This window comes from Netta rufina, assembly GCF_964035555.1.
Source record: "Netta rufina genome assembly, chromosome: 10".
NCBI classification, from domain to species: domain Eukaryota; kingdom Metazoa; phylum Chordata; class Aves; order Anseriformes; family Anatidae; genus Netta; species Netta rufina.
In genome coordinates this window covers 1,465,491-1,479,694 of record NC_140133.1, presented here as the reverse complement: position 1 = coordinate 1,479,694, position 14,204 = coordinate 1,465,491, and the positions used below count along the sequence as shown (strand labels likewise).

General features: G+C 36.2%; 2 protein-coding genes across 3 annotated transcripts in view; both read right to left on the bottom strand.

The window, feature by feature from the left end:
- Nucleotides 1–76: 76 nt before the first annotated feature.
- LOC311213035 (protein TASOR-like) lies at nt 77–854 on the bottom strand (the record flags this gene model as incomplete). Its single annotated transcript, XM_084292816.1, has 1 exon — nt 77–854. A coding segment is annotated over one exon (579 nt), but the record flags the coding sequence as incomplete, so codon positions are not given.
- TASOR (transcription activation suppressor) overlaps nt 811–14,204 on the bottom strand; it is a 29,685-nt gene continuing 16,291 nt past the window's right edge. The window contains exons 14-23 of one of the 2 annotated variants that reach the window (XM_084292810.1): nt 12,979–13,692; nt 11,329–11,771; nt 9,633–9,777; nt 4,515–5,458; nt 3,608–3,730; nt 2,879–3,038; nt 2,093–2,201; nt 1,736–1,914; nt 1,491–1,649; nt 811–1,119 (exon numbers count right to left, since the gene is read on the bottom strand). In XM_084292810.1, coding sequence (XP_084148936.1) covers nt 1,064–1,119; nt 1,491–1,649; nt 1,736–1,914; nt 2,093–2,201; nt 2,879–3,038; nt 3,608–3,730; nt 4,515–5,458; nt 9,633–9,777; nt 11,329–11,771; nt 12,979–13,692 — 3,032 coding nt within the window. In that variant the 3' untranslated portion in view covers nt 811–1,063. The remainder of the gene's footprint in view (nt 1,120–1,490; nt 1,650–1,735; nt 1,915–2,092; nt 2,202–2,878; nt 3,039–3,607; nt 3,731–4,514; nt 5,459–9,632; nt 9,778–11,328; nt 11,772–12,978; nt 13,693–14,204) is intronic. The other variant, XM_084292811.1, reaches the window with a different exon arrangement.

The window sequence follows — 14,204 nt, the reverse complement described above, 5'->3', positions numbered from 1 at the left end:
AACCGAAGCCTATGTACAGGTCAAATACAAATGTAGAAACTTAAAAGTGCCAACAAACAAGATAATTCAAGTACAATAAATGTTAAAAAATATATATATTTATTTCAATTTTCAGATGCTTCCAACAGGTACAGGCCATCATGGTTTAAATAAGACAAGAAAACATTTGAGATAAAGGACAAGAAACAGTTTGTTCCAGAATAAAATAGAAATTGTTAATTCACCATTCTAGAAACAGAAAAGTCCACATCAACTTAAGAAAAAGACTTACAAGTTTATTTCTGTTTTGAGTATGGCCTGGAAGAATCACAATTTATATCCCAACCACCAGGCGATGATGACTTTTCTGTATCCATGCTTTGACTGTAAGCAGATAGAAAATAATTGCCCCCTTCTTGGTTTTGATTTGCAGAAATCGGGTATGTTGTTCCCAGAAAAGTCTGATGAGTGAGTAAATTAAATTGACTGAATTGATGGGACATGTTTAATTGTCTGCTGTAAACTTGGAAGTTACTAAAAGGAGCTTGTTCAACTGAGTTCTGTTTTTCTCCTTCAGCAGAACATGTTGTAGAAACTGGAGTAATTGGCTGTATTTCTTTCAAGTCAATTTTAGAAGTCTTTTCCATCAAACCAATTTGTGCTTCAGGAGGTAACTCTGGAGCTGATACACAACTTTCTTTTGTATCTACTCCGTGTGAGCCCTTGGCCTCTGTCTGCAAAGCTTCCAAGCGACATGTATCATACTTAGAGTCATCATTGCAGATTTCTATTTGTGATGCTTCATCCCCTGAATCCAGAGACATGTCCTCCTCATCCTTTTCATCGTTTTCTACAAGAACTACATTAAAAAAAAAAAAAAAGTCCTATTCTATTGAAATACAAACTTTTGTTAGAAAAGCTATACACTACTCACAGAGTGTTATGCTTCAGGTCTGTAAGTCCATTATCACTTAAGTCTTGGTCTTCTGCCACTCTTGTTCACTTACTCAACATACACACTTAACCCTCTGTGTGAATGTCCAGTTACTCCGATGCTAAAAGCTTCTGCGCATTGTGTTCATGTTTAGTGTTGGGAAATCCCAACTCCCAGCTCCAAAGGGGTTAATGTCAAAACAGCATCTAAAGTTATACAGTAGGTCAGTATTTGATCAGACAATTAAGGGAGTACAATTACTGACATCTTAATCCTTTGTTTACAATTTCTAAAAGCTATTGTTACATTTATACTTTTCCTGGAAACAGATGGTTATACCTTTTTAGCATACATCTGCTTTCTTGGATACCATGTCAGCCTATAATTCTGTATTTAACATCTTCTTGCTGCTCCATCCCAGCTGCTTTTTCCCCATCACTTAAAATAAAGTAGCTTGAGAGTTGGGTTTTCCTTGCCATCTGCAGCATTCATTTACATAAAGAGTAAAGACACACTATTTCAAGAACCTCCACCCCACACGTCTAATTAGCTGAAAAAACTATGTGTAATATATTACCTGATTGTCTTTTCTGAACATCAGAGGGAGGCAGACTGTTGTCTTCAGTAACAGAGTTGTGATACCCAACAAGACTTTTAAAATTTTGCATAAAGTCATCAACAGTAGCAACCACTATTCCATTTTCAGCATAATTTGAAAGCATTTTGAGATTCTTTTCTAAATACATAAAAGGAGATTTTGTATTAAGATACAGCACCTGTTATCAAAAGAGAAAGAGAGGTAATCTTATATTTTGGTTTTACCTGTTAAGAAGACAACGTGCCTCTGTTGTATGTTTTGAGCCTGAAGCCTGATAAGACAGTCTAATTCCGGTGCGTTTCGAGTTTGAGAATCACAATGGTGGTAGGACAGAATTTCAACCAAGTGCTTCTTTTGGTAGGTATTCAGCAGGGTCAGCAGACTCAAAGCATTAGTATTCAGTCTGTGATGGTGAAAAAACAAACAAACAAACAAAAAAAACACCATTATAAAGACATTTAAAGTCAGTCTAAATATTAAGTCAAAAAATGAACATAATGCTAAGTTGTACTTGTTTTTTTTAGAACATAATTTAAAGCTGAAGCATGTTAACAACTGATATATAAATGATGACTGCTTACCTCCCCAGCTCTTTAAGTTTTTTTTGTATTTTGCAGTGGACTTTCCACTGCCATTTCCCATCTGGTGTATTGAGGTCCTCCAAAAATTTTAAGAACTGTTTTAGTTTATCTGTTTTGAAGATATTGAACAGAAGTTAAATTTTGTGGTATGTGAACTGAAAACACTGCTTCAATATATACATAGAAGTGTGTTGTTTTTTTCTCCAGTCTTCATCAAAGTACTTAAGCAACTTTACCCTAGGTAGTACTTTAGGTTTAGTTCCTAGGAGACTGGACAACAACGATACTCCAAAACCAAGGGGATTTTGTGTTGTTTTGTTTTTTAAAGTAAAGGTAAACAATGGAATAGATAAAAACAGACAGATACCTAACAGTGGTATTCAGTCAGCATGATCTGCCTTGCTAAAATATCTCTGAGAACACATACTTAGATAACTATTCAATTTTCAAAAGAGCAAAATTGAAAGAATGTAGTTTTTCAAGTATTTTTTACTACATTTTTTGTGGATTGAGACATAAGGAATAAAAGTTTCTGTACACATAACTACACAATATAAGACAAATTTAAAGACAAGATATCCATGTTTATGTTCTCCAGACAGGCCAGTGAGGTAAGAGACTGAATTAGCTTAAGTTCTAAAAAAAAAAAAAAAATCTCCTCACAATATCATCTCTGTAAATTAGAAGACTTGATTCCTAACTGCTCTTGAGTATGGCACTTATCTTTTACCCTAAAACATTAGGCTTTTTTGACTGTTTTAAAGCTTCAGAAAGCATCACACTTACCTATTGTGATACTCTCTGAATTAAGGACAGATTCATCTGACACAACAAAACCACCAGACACAAAGAGTTCATTGTAAGTGTGATTTTTCACATCATCCAAACTATCGACACCCGCAAAGCTGACACAAGAAAGCCTCTTCAAAGTTACTAAGCCAGGTATCTGTTTAAAAATCAGAGATGTATATGAGGGAAAATAAAACATAAAAGATCACAGTTAAAAAAAGAGCTACAGAACTTCTCTGATCTACCTATTAATACCGAAAATCTAACTTGAAAACACAACGTAAAACAACTACTTTTTTCCTCTTTCTTTGGGAGGTGCTCTTTCAAAACCATTATAGGAGTGAGCCAGTGGAAGCTGAGTACTTAGAATGATTTTATTTTCTGTCCACTACAAGCTCATAAGCCACAGCTGTCAGGAGCACCTAAGGTAACCTGGCAGCTGCCTTTGCTTGCTGTTAGAGCATCACAGAACTAAAAGCAGAACTACTCAGGCCTCATCAGAGCTTTACAACTACTAAGTATACATTAGCAAGTACATGTAGGTAGAAGTTATTAGAGGTGTATGATGCAACAACCCTAAGTATTACCACAGCCATTTTTATTTCTTCAGGAGGCACCTAAATGATGACCCAGGTCACCATTTAAAGTAACCTTAATTGAAATGAGCTCTTCTCATTATGCTTTAACAGTAGCTTTCTGTAGTATGCATTTACTTATGTGAAGTACCTTATGGATGAGGTTGGCGATGTCTTCATTTTGAATAATTATCAACAGTTTATCTAAATCAGCTCTTCTTTTAAGGAACTGTTCTGGATGGCACTCTGTATTACCTAACTTTGTAAGATATTCCTAACACCACAGAAAGAAAAGATGGTAAAGAAAGCAAAAAGGTAGTTAGGCCAAAACAATCCCCAGAACATGACCACATTTAAATAAGTCTTCTATTGAAATGAACGTCAGAGGGTGGAACTGCCTTTTTCTTTTTTTTTTTTTTTGGTCTTTCCAATACATTAGCCAGAAGGATGTAGCAACACGGAAGGAAATAGGCTATTTTAGCAAGTCAGTCATTCTTACAGAATAGCACATAAATGGATAAGTGGCCGTCTCGTCTATTAACTGCATGGTTTTTCAAGAAAACAGAAGCTTTATTATTTCATTTTCAAATTTTATCTTACACACTTAAATACAGAAGGACAGCAGTCTCTAAAGTTACCTGTATTATTAAACAGAGGAAAACAGAATAGAACAACCTCAAACAACAAAAAACACACCACCACAAACTTTTCATATGTACTTGCTAAAATGCTATCACACGTTTGCCGTTGTTATCTGTTTTTCCCCAAAAACCTTCCATAAGCCTAACCCCTCTGGCAGTACCTTCAGAAGGACCCCAAAGTACAGCCAGTTTTACTTTCCAACTAAGAGACTTATGTAAAAGCTAAATGTAAGACAACCTCAAACAAGAAATGTGGCAGGACAGCCTGTTTTCATCATTCACTGTCACAATTCAAACTTTTTTGAAGGAAGTTTTAGCCTACTTTATGTTTGCAAGCCCCGTTTTTATACATTCTGGTTTGAAAGGCACACCAATCTATTTTACCATGAAAGAGAGACTGAAATGAAACATACTTACCTTGATTTCTTTGCAGAGAATACTTTCTTCCTCTTCATGAACATAAAATTTCACAGTGTTTTTCTGTACATCTTTAATAATTTTGACCAAACTGTTAAATACTTCAGGTTTTAACTGGCTTATAAAATCAGAAAGAGCTGGTTGGCTTGAAATATTTAAGCTCTCTGGGGATTTCTGTGTCTTTTCTGGCTGCTCCATCAGATCGCCACTGGAAGATGTCTGATCATATGTCAGTATATCTTCTGTTTTAGCATTCACACGATCCATTTCCTCCTTCGCTAAGGGCAAGCTTGCTGAATGCTGCTCCTTAGTTTCAAGATCTTCCATTACATTATTACACAATGGCTCTGATAGCAATGCTGGGTCACAGTCCCTGCAAGCAGGTAACACCTCGGGTGAAGGATTCAGTGCAGCGTTACGAACTATTTCTGCTGATTCAGGACTAGAATAAATTGGTGGAGTATGCCTAGTGCTTGAAGAGGACAAAATAACACTATTCAGTTTTTCACTCAGTGTCTCTATATATTCTTGCACAGAAATCTCTGATGCCTGTAAACAAATGTATTCAGAAAGTCTCATTATCCTCTCTCGGGCTGAGAAGACTGGTGTGGACATACCACTAACATAAGCGATGTTCTTTTGCTGCAAAATGTCCTGAATCTTTTTTGCAAAAAGATTATATTCTTCTATTAGTGTAGTCTCTATTATTGCACTTATGGAATGCTTAGTTGTAAAAGGTTGATCTGCTAGCCCACACTGATCTTCAAGTTTCTCCGCTTGTCTTGTATAAAGTCCATCTTCTGCTGTCCCCTTTTGTGTGTCTGAAAATGGAGAGTATGGAAACTGATAATCAGAACTTCTCTGCCTATTTATTACCCGAGGGTCATTAGGGAAGGCATCCTTTGGTGGTAAAAACACCAGTGGTTCTTCTGGTGATTTCAGACCTATATAGGAAGAGTTCATCATCATCATCTTATGTTTTAAAGTGATACAGAACTAATACAACAAAATGCAGTTTCAAGAAAGTATTACTGTTGTGCCTCCCCCCAAGCACCTTAAATCCAGAATGCAGTGTGTCTCTGATGTGCAGAAGCACAGAAAATGTCATTGTTCCTAAGACTGTACAATATCAAAGTTCGCTTGGAAAGCCAGAACCCAAGTAATTTTCCCAGTGATAACAGCTAATTAAACACAACAGTAGCTGCCTTAATTACAAAACACATCCAAATTAGAAAATTGAGCAGGGTAACAAATTATTCAGACGTTTTATTTTGCTACTGGGTTATAATCTGTAGACTTTCAAAATGCATATTTTAGCCACATACTACCTTGTGGAGTTAAACTGCAAATTGCAAGCTGTATATCTGATCTTTCAATTGATTTTTTTTTTTCTTAAAAGGGTAGAACATATGTTTTATGATAATTACCGATCCACAGAATCAGTTATGCTGTAAGGAGTGCTGAAAGCCTCCCAAACCCAAACCTCAGAAATCATTTCTGCAACTGTCAATTTATTCACCATCCACATTCAAAACTGGTTTTGTCACAGATATTTCAGATATTTAAATACATACAAGTGTTTCAGTATGTATCTGTTCCATAAGCATTTCAACACTTCAAAGAAAGTATTTTGTTTTGTTTTGTTTTTTTTTTAAATGTGTTATTGTTACAGCTAATAGACTTGTAAGCAGAAAACCAGAAGATTTCTGCAACAGAAGCAGTAACCAAAATAGCAGAAACAAACTTTAAACAACTGTGTTCTTTTGAAATGCAGTTGTTTTTGTGATCAGTTTAAGTTATGTGCTGTCCCTTATTTGGTAACATCCATTTCTAAAAGGCCTAAAAGGAAAAAATCTGCCACTAAAAGGATTCCTTTTTCATGTTGTAATCACCTCGTAGGTACTTTACACCACTTAGACTGGTTCACAGAAACCAGTAATGTGGTTCCATTTTATTTTCTTAATAAAACTAGATGTTTGTTCTTCATCCTTGAAAGCACATCCATCTAGTCAAACCTAATTTCTTGCTTTCTTTAAAAGCAGTACAAGCAGATATAAATCAGGTGATTCTGATTTTTTCAATTTTATTTGAACCTGTTTTTCTGTTATACCCTGTGCCTTCAGCATTGATCTATGCCTTCTGCATACTTAAGCACATTAATTTTGTTTTAGAATAACTCAATAACCAAATCATGATGTTAACAGAATAAACTCATTTCAAGCTTGTTTGAGATGTGAGGTACTTGAGACTATGTATCTCATTTTTCTTGAGCTGCTTAAGCTACATTATTGTAATCAAGAAATATTGTACTACAAGGAACTCTTCGCAGGAAAATTAAAAATATACTATAGCTTGAAATTTAGGGCTATTTTTAGGTGACTTCTTGCATTTTAATACAGCCTGTTACATACCAATTTTAGCAATGAAAGAAGTAATACCCAATCCATTCATGCTGATATAAGAGAAAGTTTCTGTAACAATTAGATTAGGAAAAAGACTTCGTAATACATAATAAGAACATATACTAGACACTAGACTGATTAAGTTATTCTTTAAAGGTTATTATTTAAAGTATTCCAGAAAGAAACAAACAGTGCTTTAAAAAGGAAGTGTGGAGGGGAAAGAGAGGACAAGCAATTAAGGCCTGTAGTAAAGAAGTGTAAAGGAGTTTAAACAGAAATATGTATTGCTGAATACAGATACCAATCCAAAATATTTTCTAGCATGTAAAAAAGTTTAAAAAAAAAAATTAACCTAGGGTTTCCCTTACTGAAATAGAACTCCCTGAAGGTGGCGTCCTTCATAGATCTACCTACACCTTTGGGTCACGAGTCTTCACAAAAAATAATAATAATAAAAAAGGATCAGCAAGTAGTAAAGCATGAATACAGAATTCAACAGCTATTCAAGAATTATTTCTGATTTCAAATATATTCTTCCTTAGTAATACCTCATAACTGCTTAGGTCAAAGAAACTTAGGTCAAAAAAAAAAAAAACAAAAAAAACACACAATGACTGCCAGAAAACAATCTTAGAAAGAAAAGCTGTTTAAGATCTGCCCAAGTTGTTATTATTGCAGATTAAGAATCAAATTCCTCACTGCTTAAGAGAGGTCTTTCTACAGTGACTCCAGCAAAAGGGTTCTTGGGTTTATTTTGAAATCATAAATTCAAACACCACCACCAAAGAAAGCATGGAACATTCTGCTTCTTTGTATTTAAGATGAATGTCGTCAAAAGCCATCACTTTTAAGAATGTTTATTGATGCATTAATCTTCTCTTACAAGAGAAGGAACAAGCAAGAACAAATACCATTTTTAGCTGAATGTCTAAAGCTAATGAACAGTCCCAAATTCAAATCAAAATCAAGTTGGGATGGATTTTGCAAGTTTGCTTACAATTATCAGAAATTTAGATTATGTAATCTAAGAAGAAGAAAGACTGATGTTCTTTGAATTCCTTTCTACATCTATGTTGCTACAGAAACAACCAAACAAAAAAAAGAGATGTGGACAAGCCACTGAATTTAGAAAGCCATCAGTTTCAGAAAGGATCAAAGCTTCCTTTAAGTTATGCTACTGAATTGATCTTAATTCCCTAGAATGAAAATTCAAAACCCTCCAGAAGATGCTAAATAGAAAGATATGTCCAATGAGGAGTGCCTGTAGCCCAAAACATTTGAGGCTGTTTTGACTCTCCTACAGCCTTCCTGATATACTTCAATAGAATGAGTCCACTTGTTGAACAATGTGTTATTGATCTTGTTTTCTGATGAAAACTCAATACCAGGTAAGAACAAAAGGTGCTCAGGCCATAATGACATACGGAACCCTTCCAACACATTCTTTCCTAATGATCCTCTTGAACACTTCCCGTCCCTCCTGAAGGAGAGCAGCAGTTAGAATTTACAGGGTTTTCTTTCTACATATATTGCACCTTTTACAAGCTCACATTACAGAGCTAGTCAACACTTATTGCAGCAAGAGCTGATTTGAAGAAACAAGAAATCCAGTGATGCTCAAGACAACCTCTTTCATCTCTGGAGAACAGCACTTTTCCCTCTCAGAAGACCTCAAAGAAAATTTCTTCTAGCAAAATTTGTAGTCTCACAGGTGACTGCACAACATGTCAGCTGAAAAACCCTTGTATGAACTCTCTTATACTGCATCCACTTGCTAGTTATTTCAGCAACCATAACCACATCTGCCTATACACACAGTGACAGATGTTACTTGGCAAAACACCAGAATAGATTTTTGATGTTTGGCTCTTAAAGAAAACACAGAAAACGTAATTTAAAATCACCCTATCGATTCTTTGAAAGGCTTATCAATAATGCAGAAGCTAACTCCTTTCTCCCTTCTTGGCCAAGCAAACAGAAGAGCTGCAGTACTACACAACTGGATGAATATTAGAAGTGTCAAAGAGAGATTCCCACATTGTTAGAGAATGATCAGAAATCAGTACGTATTTACTCAGAGAATGCAGTTAACACAGTCCATGTGGGTTTACGCATAAGAGGCCTCAATTCCTAGCCTTGAATTTAAACCTCCTCATGGCTACTCCTCAGTTCGGCTTCCACATCCTTCAAATCCACGCTTTTAAGTGCTCCCAAGACTTGACACTGTTGACTCATCAAGAAGTAGAACAAAGTAAGCTTATAGAATAAGTTTCTAAGTTTTAAATGTTTAGATATAAAAGCCTTCAAAGCACTATTAGTAGAAGAGCTTGATGCAATACAAAGTAGACAGCTTTCTATGAGGTTAACACATTTCTCATGACTTTTCTGAATTAGAAGCTGCAATTGTCCACCGGTCCAGGAAAGTGGATTTAAATGCTGAATTTATAACAGCTATATACTTCACCAGATAAATACTCAAGCACTTGCATTTCTAACCTATATCACTCTGTACCCGAAGCAGTACTTCTCCATGAAAACACGGGTATGTTTTCATCCAACAGATGCGTGTATTGTTCAAAAATGAGAAATAATTGCATGGATATACACATGCTTGTGTACCAACATGTGACCCAACAATGGAATCTGTAAAAGATACAAACCTTTGGAATATGCTTTCATTTACTATATGTAGCAAAATAAGTTAAACCCATCTTACCTGTAATTGGAATCAGTCTCCAGTGCATTCCAACTTCTCCTATGTTATTTGAGTTGGAATGTTGCCTGCGATAAACGTGTTCTATAGGTGTACTAGGACAGGGACTGTAGTCTTCAAAGCTACTTACACTTCCAGTGCTTGCTTCCTGAAAAAAAATGATAAAAATTCTCAATTTGCAACTGTTTCCTTAAACTACATACTGAACAGCTTACAGTAAGAATGTCCCCAAGTTCACCAGCAGATAGGAAATTTTCCAATTGGTCAAGTCAAAGTTAGAAAAGTTTACATCAGGTACTTCTGCATTTCATTCACGTGATTACTTCTGCGACAGGCATCTTTGCTGATGGTCTGTCACTAAATAAGGCAGTCCTAAGCACATACCTTAGAGCACAGAACATGGGGGGAGAAGGGCAAGGAGACTAGGAGATGGAAGTGGAGGAGCAAAAAAAAAGTCTGCTCCTTAGCCATTTTTAGGCTGTAGTCTTGATAAGTCAACGAAAACCATGACATGTTAGCACTGCTGAGGAACCACCTGCAACTAGTATTAAAGTAAACTTGAGTAAACTAAATTCACCTGGCATTCAAAATGGTTAAAAGCAAGAGAGCACAAATACAGTTGTTGCAGTTCAACTTTGAGTTTCTTGGCTATGACAAGAAAGCAGTAAACTGAAAAAAGATTGAGGCCAATCTATTTATTTTTGGTTCACTTCTGGGGGGAGAAGGGCAAAAGGATTCAAAGGATAAGCTTTGAAAGAGCTTAGATATGGGAGGAGCCTGGTATGAAAAAGCTTTTTTGTGCCTGAGATTGGACTTCATAATCATGACAAGCTGTCATATCCAAACCACCTATCAAGTCTGTAAGGTTAAGAAAAACACAGGAAAATAGTAAAAGCAGAGGATAGCAAAGAAAACTGAACCATCCTGGGGTGTCCCCCAACCAGACACTAACATAGTCACTAACAGCCTGCCCTGCTACCATTGCTGCAGGAAGTCCATATGCAACAGCAACTACTCCTGCATCATTACTTGTCTTCAGAAAGAGTAACAGCTAGGCAGTTAACTGTGAAGAACTCTCAAATGTCTCCTTACTTGGTTACAGGTTCAGAAAATATCAATACCCCAGCCAGATCAAGACTCACCCCTCAGAGAAGGAGGAAGGTGGAAGGCAGCATGCAAGCTCTGTTACAGTTTACACTACACTTGTTCCATGCCACTTCAGCTTGCTAAAAACCATCACCATAATCAAGGTGAGAGACAGAACAGAATAATCTGTTTTCTACAAGATACAGAAAACAATTGCAAGGCTTCTGTTTCAGAAAACATGAAAAAACATTTCGGTATACAGTAGTCAGCAAAAGAATGACGGAAGTTTTGCTGCCTATTTGTGGAGCATCAGCATATTACACTTACTGGAAAGCTAGAGTGAGGAAGACTGACTGACTGCCCATGGTTGCTTTCCACCTTCCAGATATTCTTAATTACAATTTTATTACAGAAAGAATAGACAAAGAATGAGAAAGAAGCATCTTAAAGTTAGAATTTTCTATATACTCTCCTGCAAAACAGAAAGTCTTCTTCACAGAAAAGTTAGTACTTACCTATTTAAAAATTACAAGGTCTTTTTATTAATTCTCATAATGTTTACAAAAATAGTACTTCTGTTACTAGCATCAGCCTATCAGCCAGTTTCACTTACTTTTAAACGCAGTGTGTGTTCAAGGCCTACTTCATTAGCTGAAAGCCGTAGGTCAACATCAGTAGGGTAGGGTAAGCAAGCTGCATCAGTTTCTAGCATCACAGGGCTCTGTGGGTCCTTGAAGTTAACATTTTCAGCCTGAACAGCATTAGGAAGCTCATGATCATCTCTGTCCTGTGCTGGAATGGATTCATATTCATATTTTTGTCTCATATCTTCTTCAATTTCATCAGTGTTTAATCCTAAAGCTTGATTTACAGACCGTGCCAACGACGAATCCAAGTGTCCTGAACTAGCTAGTGTTTCTAACAGCAGTTTAATGAGGCCATGTGTGTCAGTAACAGCAGGGTCGGAAACATCTTGCTGCCTCAAGTCAGTATCATGTCCACCAAGACCAGTAATAATTGAGAAAACTGAGTGTGGAGAGTCCGAGGTTCTGCCCCCTTCAGATAGGGGGAGAAGGGGAAAAGTAATCCATTACTAAGTTTTAAAACAAAAGCAAAAACAGACACATGCACACACCAAACACCTTCCACATACCCACAGTGTCACTCTTTAGCATCAATTCATACATTACACATACATTTACTTTCTTAGTAAAAAATTTTAAATAGGAGGATGTTGATTAAAGTTTCTAAAGCTAACAGAACAGTTTCTGAAGCTATATAAAAACATGGAAATTCAAACTCCTGATAGATGTTGCTGTCTGGGAACCCCTGACAGTGTTAAGTCAAAATTTAGTTTCAAACAAATACTGTTTTGATTACAGCCAGGTGGAAACACAGTCACATATTTTATATTAATAACCAACGTAAAAAGACTCTCAAGTTCCATAAACTTCCAAGCTGGAATCCCATGATTGATCATGGAGCCTACCCTCTGTCTCCTCCATCCACACATGCCAGCTGCACCTCTCCAAAAGGAAACTGGTTTCTAACTCAGGCTTTTCATCTTCTGAACTGATTTGATGCATTGGAATTACTGAAGCTTGATATACATCCCCCCCCATTCTTCTTTGTGCTACCCTTCTCCCTGTTCTCCCCAGTTTTCCCCATCTAAATGAGACCTATATCATTACCCTGTCAGCGAAACAGAAATCAAAGTTTCTTTGGCAGATATTAAGATAAGATCCAAGGTAATTACCTAAGGTTTGGATATAGATAGTTTAATTTACAAAATAAATTCAGTCTTAAAACCATAAAGCTGTTTCCTTTGTCACATTAAACGTATTACTGGCTGCTCTGACTTTACTTTGCTCATACTTAGATATCTAATTCTCTTCTTCAATATACATTTACTAATTATTAATATAGGGTATTGCAGCTGTAAGGAATTAGAGCAAAGCCTGAAGTCAAAGACATTACTGTATCACAATTTGCTTAGTACCCTATACTAGAAAGTCTTTGGACAGTTCTACAGCTAAGCAAACTCTCTGGAAGTCAGCCTTCCCTATTAACTTGTATTCTAGAAAGAGACAACCTACATAAACTACATCTCTATTAACAGATCTCAGGCCAATCTTTAAATGAGCCACCAAGCATTAAAATACACACACACACAAAAAAAAAATTCAATCTATTAAGGTTAAAATTAAAAGTATGCTGTGAATTACAATACTTAAAGAGGAACTCTAAATAAAGAGATTCTTACCTTCGTACTGACAACTATTGTCTGAGGCTTCACTCATTTTTAAGTGTTTCCGCAGATTTTCAGACTGTTTCTCCAGCTTCCTTTTCAGTCCACTCTTATTTCTAAGGTCTTCAGAATCAGAATCTCCACCTACATTTTTTTTCCTACACTGGATTAAGTTAATAAGTTCCTTCAGTCTATCAGGATCATAATCTCCGTGATGAGGGAATTTTCGCTTGGCAGCAGTTGCTTCATATTTTGCACGGATTCTTTTCCCACTTTTTGCATTGGCAAAATCAGTGTCTTCTGTAGCTTCATAATCTGAGATGGGACTGAACTGTTGAAGTTTCCGATTTCCCTCCATCAATTCCTTAGCTCTAGAAACAGGTAGTTGATATGCCTCACAACCAAAAATATAGTTTTGCAAGGAGCTGTCAATATGAGATTTATTTTTTGGAGCAGAATAAAGAAATTTTTTGTCATCCAACCGTGATTCATACCGATATAATACAAATTCTCTATATTTTCCAGAGCCACTATAGCATCTTTTCAAATACTCATTTATATACTTTTCCACAACAGTATTGAAATCTGCAGTAGCGTCTTTACGAGATTGGATTAAAGCAAAATGTAGAGACTGAATAAACTTTGTGAATTCTGGAATGATCTCCTGATTTTCGTGCAACACCACAGTAGTTGAATTTTTCTGTGTTCCAAATGGAACACTTTTTTGTGCTGCCATAGGAGAAAAGGGAATTCACAATTAAAATCACATCATAAAGCTATAAATTAATGATGACTAGCTAGCAATATTCTGTATTATACATATTTGGTGAAACACAGTTTGGAATGACTGAAGAAATAACCCAAATGCCAGGGATTTCTTTGTGTAAGTGTGAAGTAACAGCTTTAAAGCGTACTTAAACATCAACCTATTCATGGTCATGATGAACTGTTCACTTTCATGATTTTGTGGTAACCTATATCCTATGTACACATAATTTCCAATTCAAATCACCTTACTGGCCCTCCTAAAATGTCACTTCAAAGACTTTAGATTTACTGAAAAACAGCTCTCTGCAAAAAATGGCATTACTCCTTCCCATTGAATCCTGCCCCATTCATTGTACTGATTCTAAGCTCACTGGGATCCTTGTGACATGGAACTCTAAAAAAGACGTTCTTAGTAAGTTCTGGGCTTGGTAGTCCAGCACAAAGCTATACAGCTTTTTTGGTCCTTTGCAAAC